Source organism: Calliopsis andreniformis, chromosome 12 (genome assembly GCF_051401765.1).
Source record: "Calliopsis andreniformis isolate RMS-2024a chromosome 12, iyCalAndr_principal, whole genome shotgun sequence".
Lineage (NCBI taxonomy): Eukaryota > Metazoa > Arthropoda > Insecta > Hymenoptera > Andrenidae > Calliopsis > Calliopsis andreniformis.
The window spans coordinates 6,291,181-6,299,929 of NC_135073.1; the positions used below are offsets into that span (position 1 = coordinate 6,291,181).

Below are 8,749 nucleotides of genomic sequence, written 5' to 3' on the forward strand. Positions count from 1 at the left end.
ACTTTTCTTCACGATTTGTTTCAGTTAAGTTTTAATTAAGATCTTGACATTCATGCATGCATTCGTTTTACAACTCTTAAAATATTTCTCTAGAAATCTAAACGAAATCTAGTTTGGTATTATATAGCAGATCAGATTAATATTACTATGTATTGTATATCGAGCTAAACTTGCAGACACAGCTTCAAATAAAAAGAATATTAAACGCGACTCATTGACGTCCATACTACGTAAAGATAGTCGTGCGAAAGTGTCCGCGGCACCCATGTGCACGCTAGTGCGGATGGTGAACAAACTGAGAGAAGCATGTATAACGTGTCAGTCACGTGTGACGTAGCGGCTTCTGCATGTTTAGTAAGTACATAATATTAAAATTATACACGCAGAAATCACTCTTAACGCCTCCCCATAGACAGGATTCACCATAATACGTGATTTACACATAGAAATGTCGGTATATGCAGGTAATTACTTGTCAATCGGCAAACATATAGTAGCTCGCACATGCCATTCACATCGCGTGGTTTCATCGGGAAAGGCAGAGGTTGTAGACTCGATAGTATCGCGGAAACCGATCGCGAAACTTATTAATGGTTGTCCCGTGTTAAGAGATCAGATTAGCTTTTAATAGTTCATTGGAGTTCCCGGAGGCGTGGCGTTTTCAGCAACTATATATGCGTATGCTTTCATTACACACGCGTTCGCTGCACGTGCACACATGTTGTGTCGCGTACCCGCGTGTTCGTGTGCGAGTGTGGGTGTATGTGTGTGTCGCGAGAGAGGATGAATAAAAGGGAAGCTATAAGTACATTTGAAATCGAATAGTAATCGCGAGTGTCGGGGACAGTTTTACAAATTCTTTTATCAAGATAGCAGATTTTATTTCGTGTGTCAACGCGTGGTTTCGTGACAAGCACGTTGTTTTGAATCCTTGCACTCCCTCGTCAGAATAACGGTATCCCCCTGTCCCTGTGCCGATCTTTAGTATTTTCACGTTTACAGAAGGTAACGTGCGCGAGTGAATTTTACCTAAAAAAGTAGTTGAATTTGATTTTTAAAGCTGTAAATGTGGAACGTGTTTGTGAATTGATTGATATTTTGGGTTGAGTGTTCGTTTTAATGCATTCATGAAGGAAATTGTTATCGTGCACCCGTTCTTTGGAACATAACCTTAAACAAACGCGTGGTCTTACCATTTCAAGCTTTCCACTCACTTCGTTTTCTTCTTTTTTAATTGCAGGATAATATAAGGTAACTTTGAGTTTAAAAAATTTGAGGAAGTGTCATGGAAACAGGATTCTTGAATTTTCATGATGAAGAACACTTTTCAGATTTTTCATTGTCCCTAGAGCAGGTAATTTGGCTATTCAGCTTTTATTAAGAAGTCAATAATAACTTTACATTAATTGTCCCAAATTCTCCCTTTTATCAGCTCTGCTTTCTTGTTTTTGTTTTCAATGATAATGCATCTTCAATGTTTGTAACAATGAAATATTATTTTTTAGTTAGCGAATCATATGTGTTATTTAAACAGATTGTCAAATTAACTAATGATGTGAAAACAAGTTTTTGTGTTTTCTAGTCTACAGTTTGTTATTCTTTAACGTTAGAAAACTGAAAGTATTGATATTAGAAATTTTAGACCCTATGTAACACAAACATATATACAAAATTTTTTGAAAGTCTATCTTTAGTTTCACATAGATTTCATTTATTTTAATATGAGTATTATAGAATGTGTTATCGTTTTAATAGAATTTAATGGAAAAACCACAAGATTTGTTAATGCATATGGTTGAAAATGACTTTGATTATATGGAAACACATCTTGACATTGCTAATGCTGATAGCTTATGGAGCAATGAAAATGAGTAAGTAAAGTTGTCTTTACTTGTACTGGATCTTAAGAATAAAATGTAATAATACATATAACATATTTTAGACCTATTAGAGATATGGATGAGATGGCAATTTCAGAAATTCCCACAATTTCTAAAATTGATAACATCAAAGAAGATTTTGCAAAGGTTCTTACTGATTGGCAAGAACATATTGGCTACTTACAGGTTTTGCAACTTTTTCTGTATTACTCGTATATTATGTAATATAGTAGAATCTTGGTTATCAGAAATACAATCAATTGAAGATTCAGTTGCATTAAACACTGTTATTGAAGAAAATAAAATCATGTGTCTACATTGTGTTCATTTCATATATTTTTTCATGTTAAAATAAAAGCATATTTGATTACCTGGACATGTATTGATTAAGTTGATCATATAATCAAGGTTCTACAGTACTATATTTGAAAGAATGTATTTTATTATTTATATACAATAAACTTACCGGATGCAATACTTTTAGGCCACAGATATGGATGAATACATGGATATCATAGGATTAAGCATGAATACTACTGACAAAAAAAGTTTTTATACTTCAGAAAATGTACTTCAAGATGAAGAATCAATAGAAGCTCACGAACTTGATCTTTTAAAAATCAAGCAAGAAGATTTAGGGGAAGTGTTTCCTGAAAAAAATGAAAATATTAAAAAACCAGAACACAATTACAAAACATTAGGTTTACTTTTTTTTTTGGCTATTTTTATGCAATTAACACTTAATTTCTTTGAATGCATACTTATTATTTTATCTTTTTTAGAAAATGCACTAGAACAAAAATCATGTTTTAAAAGAGAAGACAATATAAAAAGTGGTGATAAAAACATAGAAGCAGAATTCAGCTTACCATCTAAAGAGCCTAAACATACAAAAGATCAAAATAAAATAAAAAAGAATATACCTAAATATGACAGCATAGGAATTGATATTACTGCAAATGTATTAACAAAGCAAAAGAAAAAAAAGAAAGAAAAATTTATGACACAGAATAAAGATTTAGGAAATAGTGTTTCTGATAACAATAAGATATTTTCGAATCAATTACCGGGTAATATATTTACTATATTCCGAAATATTTCAAAGTAGTTAAATGGAAAATTGTTCAAAAAAATTATTCTTGATATTTGTTATTATAGTCCTGGAAGCTGGAGATGTTAAGAGTTTATTAGAACAATTTGAAGCTTCTGAAAATACATCATCTTATTTATCTACTAAAACTAATATAAAATGTGAAGAAGATTTATCTGTAAAGTGTACTAGAATTCAACAACGCACGAAACAGTCGCGAATTACTACTACAAAGAAATCATTGCCACAGGTTTCAAATCTGCATAAAAATATTAGAGACACATTATCTAAAGAAGTGATTGAAAAGATAAAGGTAATTACCTTGAAGAGTTAGTAAGTACAAGATGAACTTGTGTTCACTATTAGGTCAAATCGCCACCAATTATGTTATAATATAACTATATTCTATTAGACATCTGGGCGAAAAAAGATGATTTCAATAATACCAGCAATGCCTAATGCACAAAGTAGTGGCCGTAGCAATGGAACACGTATGCAAGATGCAGCTGCAACACTTTCACGAAATAAGCTTCTAAAGATAGTTGAGTATAAAAGTTCCTAACAATATTTTTTATATCTTTAATACATAAGAGAGTAAGTTATAATATTAATAAATGGTAAGAAAACTATAGTTTTAGGAAATATTAATAATTATTATTTTTTATTTTATTAGGTAACAAATAATACTAAAAGTAGAACAATTGATGGTGGATTAGTACAACTAGATCATGATTATTGTAGTAGTACTAATTCTTCCATTAGTAGCTCAGATAGTAATAGTGAATACGAGAAACAGTCTAGTGATAATGAAAAAGTAATTCCAGTTAAGAGTGATGATCCACAACTATCTCATGGTTATACGCCTAATATAAAACAAACATTTTCATCACATTTGAATAAAACACTTATAAAAAAGGAAGTTCCAATTGAAAGCAGTTCAAGAAAAGATAATGGTGTAAAGTTAAATCAAGCAGGTGATAACAGTGAACAACAATCAGGAAGTACAATATTTAATGGTGTTCAGGTCAATGGATCTACTAAACTGCGAAATGAATCTATAAATGAATCTATAAAAGGATCTGTAAAATTACAAAATGGATCTACATATGGTGCTGCAAAATCACAAAATGAAACTAAGGAGTTTCAAAAAGGGATATCATCAGACCAACGTGCTGATAAAAATACAGATAGCCCAAATAATACATCAAATAGCTCTATTAATCAAGACAAAAATAATTCAACGCATGAAATGAAAATACGCTCAGCTTTAGCAACAAGTATTTTACAATTACAGCGAGATATCTACAATCAAGCAAAAGCTGTGAAAGGAAATCAGAAAGCAAAACAAATGATTTCTGTCTTAAAGAAACCACCTAATGCACAACAGCAACTACCAGTGATTACAACTACTGCTAACGAAAGTATAGTAACTACCACTAATAGCTCGAATGATGAAGTGCAGAACATTATCGTTCAGGATACTGAAAAACCCCTTCTACGAGAAGAAGAAAGGAAGCCTCCTCGGAGAAAATTAAATTTAGCAGAATACCGAAGTAGAAGAGAACAAAATCGTAGTGATAATAGTAGAACAAATTCACCAATACAACCTATGACATTAGTATACGTTCATCATGCGTCTACGACAACAGAACCCATTAAGGACGATCCTGAGAATTTAATTTGGTCGGAAAGAGAAATTGTATCAGTTTTAAAGCCAAAAATAGATGTAGATGAGGAGAAAAGTCGTCCAAAACCTCAAACATGCGATGTAGGGATACAAACTTATGAAACTGTGTTTGAATTTCCTACAAAATCTCTGATTGATATCGATGAAAGGTGCGAGGCACAAAGGTAATAACGAAAACCATATACCATTAAAGTAAAACCAATTATTTGGTAAATATACTTTAATAAAATTGTAATACTTTTCAGAGATAAGCCCGTGCGAGACACAAGCCAACGACTTTACAGAAAACATAGAATTAGTTCTAGTTCAAGTCGTTCTAGGTCCAGAAGTAAAAGCAAAAATAGGAGTAGAAGCAGGAGCAGGAGCAGAAGTAGGAGTAGGAGTAGGAGTAGGAGTAGGAGTAGAAGTAGTAGTAGTAGTCGGAGCAGATCACGTAAACGCAGCACTACACGCCATCGAAGAATAAGTCATCGTCGCAGCTCTGTCAGTTCAAGTAGTAGTTGGTCTTCTCGTTCACGTTCACGTTCAAACACTAGGTCTAGTTTCAGTTCAGGATCAAGATACTCACGATCACGTTCTAGATCGTCTAGATCAAGATCCCGTTGCTCTTCTCGATATTCTAGTTGTTCAAGGTATGTGTTTGCAAAGTACATAAACTTTCAACGTGAAAAATACCTATATGTTAAATATATGTCAATTACACGAGTCGTATTTGTAGATCTTCATCTCGTTCTAATTTTGGAAGAAAATGGTCGAGTCGTCGAAGAAGAGAAAGACGTTATCGTAGAAGTTATGATAGGCATAGGCAACGCTCTTCGAGTAGCTATCGTAGTTATAGAGAGTGGAGAAGGTAAATAATTATATTAATATGATTTTTTTTTATACGAAAGAGTTCATTTAGTGTTGAAAAATTATTTGCTCATTTTTGTTGTCATTTTCATGGTCTTAACTGTGTACTAGGTCTCCATCAAGTTCATATAGAAAACAATATGATTGGTACGATAGAGAAAAACAAAGACAAGTCGAAGAACGGAGGGTGATATATGTTGGACGTTTAGAGGAAGGAATTACTAAAGCTGATTTACGTAGAAGATTTGAAGTTTTTGGTCCTGTAGTAGATATTAGTGTCCATTTTCGCGAGCATGGGTATTACATTTTATATTTCATAATTTTTTCTGACAGGAGTGCCCAGAAATAAAGAAAATACGTTTAAGATGTTTCTAATTTTTTTTTAGTGATAATTATGGCTTTGTAACATTTGCTTACAAAAATGATGCATATGAAGCAGTAGAACATGGTAATGATGATCCATCTTTGCCTAGATATGACTTATGTTTCGGAGGTCGTCGAGCATTTTGCAAAGTGAAATATGCTGATCTTGGTAAGTTACACTTAGTACATATCACATACTAATAAAGGCAATGATAGTTCTGAAAATATCTCTGGAATTAGAGAAATATATATAATACCATTACACGCTACTCTAATTTAAGTGCATAAATAAATGAATAAATGTTCCGTGTTTGCGTCTAAATAATAAATCCCAGTTTGTTGTAGACAGTGGAACATTGCACATGTATTATTTTATACATTTACATCAAAAAGAGTTGCTTCTTATAAAGGTGTTCTAATATTTATTTAAATAATTTCGTTACATTAAAAAATTTGAATAGTACATATAAATGTAAAAATTTAAGTATCCAACGTAATTTAGTATATTTGTGCTGCTAGTTTAACTTACATTCCTTCAAAATAATAATATATGGGAATAATTATAGAAAGTATTCTAAATGTGATATATTATTATCATTAGATGGCATGGCAAGCAGTTCGCCTGGTAGTGGACATGTGCCACAGGGCAACGAAGATAACACATTCGACCTTCTACTGAAAGAAGCTAAAGCTAAATTACGTAAAAGGAAAGCTTGACATATGTACTACCTATTAGTTCTAAATGTAATTTAAAAATTAGTACAGATGTCGTCGATACTATTCAAGACAAAAACAGGCGGAATTGTACTTCCCATCAGTTGAAATGTAGTAAAAAAATTACAACATAATTGTTATAGAGTATACATAGACATTATAATAATTTTATGGCATCTGTAAAAAAATTTGCTATGTAACAGCATTTTCCGACATACTCGGAAATAACACTCAATATGTACAGAATACCCCGCTTTAATCTATATTTTCAATAGTGAAAGTATTAAATTTTGTTCTATGTGGAAGTCTGGTTAGTTAACGATGTATAATTGTTATAGATTTATTTTAAAGTATTCTGCCAATTTTTATTAATAATTTATTGAAATCATAACAATTGATTATTAATTTCTACAAACAGTGCTGTTCTACCTAAGCTGCATAGCTTAATAACTTTTTCTCATACTGTCATCGTTACCATACATATGAACATTAGTTGAGATAATACAAAATACAGCGCATAAGGGGGATAAAATCGTGTAAGGTGGACAGCACTGCCTTAGAAAATAAACATGTATGTTAACAAAAGTGATTATATCTCAAAACTTGTCTTGACTTCAAAGGTATGAATTAACATTATATTGTATATTGCTTAAAATGCAACTTTAACATAGGGGAATGAATGTATTTTTGTTACCTTTGAAGATGCTGTAGACTGATTATACTGGGGTGTAACATATATATATATTAAACTCAGGAGCATACCTACTATGTATAGTATGCAACTACTCATGTACACGTGTATTTACATACAGAAGTTGGAAAACGTAAACCAATTTAATAATACATTTACTTTATTGGTATACTGAAGGATAATTTATTATAACGTATATTTAAAAATGTTCAACTCATTTAACATCCAAATTCAAGTTCATGACAAAACACATGCATTCATATAAATTTAATTTATGATTTTTTTTACTGTTATTATTTCAATGTTACGATTACCAATTTTCATAGACGTATTTTATACTTACAAATTAAAGTTTGTTATTTAATTATACATTACACTTTATCTAAATTCTCAAATTACATAATTCTTGCTATCATATCATTTTACAATATTTTAAAAATCAACAGTTTAATATTTAGTTAATTATGAAATTTTGATAAATCAAATTTTTCATTATTTACGATATGGATAATATTTGAAAGAAGAAATATTTGGCTGAAGAAATAAATAATATTATAAGAATTTTTTTTTAATTGTAATTTTCTTAAGATTCTAAGACAATATTGTCCATGTACGGAATTTTTAGCTCGGGTTTTTGTCCCACTTTATGCGCTGTATTCTGTTTATTTATACGTATAAACTTATTATCCTTAGCATTTATGTACTAAAATAGCAACAACTGATTAAGAGAAGCTCTGCAGTTCATATTGGACAGTATTGTTTTAAGATCACATAGTTTTTTTAACGAAATCTAGATTTTTTAAAAGAAATAGGAAGAATATATTGAAATAAACTTTATCATACAATGTATAATTTTATTGGAAAATTTGGACATAAAATACTTTACTGCTTAGCTCTTTTTATGCTGTTACACCGTCCGGCTAGCCTGTTTTCCTACTTTAGGAGATACAAAAAGTATCCAATATCTAAAAATGTACTTTCTGCTTCTCAAATACAACAGTAAAAATGTTGACCAAACTTTTTAATAAAATTATCGTACATGTGATATGGCCAATCTATTTAAAAAATAAAAATTTAAATGTTTTTGAAATTCAAAAAACATTAGATTTTTAATTAAGCATTTATTTCCTTAGTCAATTTTTTATGTGGTAAAAATTCATGAACATATAACAGGTGCTTTCTAACGTTAGGTGACTCATTTTGTACATACATAGTAAAAGCTATGAAACAGATGTTTCTCTAATTGTATAATTTTTATCTGACAGTATTTCATTTATTATCGAACCTAACACGAGTTTTCAAACGTATTTCTAAATATTTTTAAGGAAATGAATATTTTGTGAATTTTAAGAGTAAGAAATAAAAACATATTCATCCCATCATTTTAATTATGCTTAATATTATTTTAAGCAGAGACTAAGGATTTTGGGACAATAAATTTAATAATTGTGTATGAATAATAGTAACACTGGTAA

The 8,749-nt window shown here is 30.7% G+C and overlaps 1 protein-coding gene across 2 annotated transcripts; it reads left to right on the forward strand.

Moving 5' to 3' along the window:
* Positions 1-285: 285 nt before the first annotated feature.
* Positions 286-8,380, forward strand: LOC143185816 (uncharacterized). 2 transcript variants are annotated; one of them, XM_076389081.1, is made up of 14 exons: positions 286-354; positions 1,241-1,354; positions 1,756-1,871; positions 1,943-2,066; positions 2,365-2,581; positions 2,663-2,950; positions 3,039-3,283; positions 3,383-3,511; positions 3,644-4,821; positions 4,903-5,289; positions 5,376-5,507; positions 5,618-5,803; positions 5,893-6,038; positions 6,471-8,380. In XM_076389081.1, exons 2-14 carry the CDS (start codon positions 1,286-1,288, stop codon positions 6,584-6,586), a joined length of 3,333 nt encoding a protein of 1,110 aa, XP_076245196.1. In that variant the 5' UTR covers positions 286-354; positions 1,241-1,285; the 3' UTR covers positions 6,587-8,380. The 2 variants fall into 2 exon arrangements, with proteins under 2 accessions (XP_076245196.1, XP_076245194.1); XM_076389079.1 differs by lacking the exon at positions 286-354 and adding an exon at positions 748-1,005.
* The last annotated feature ends 369 nt before the right edge of the window (positions 8,381-8,749 follow it).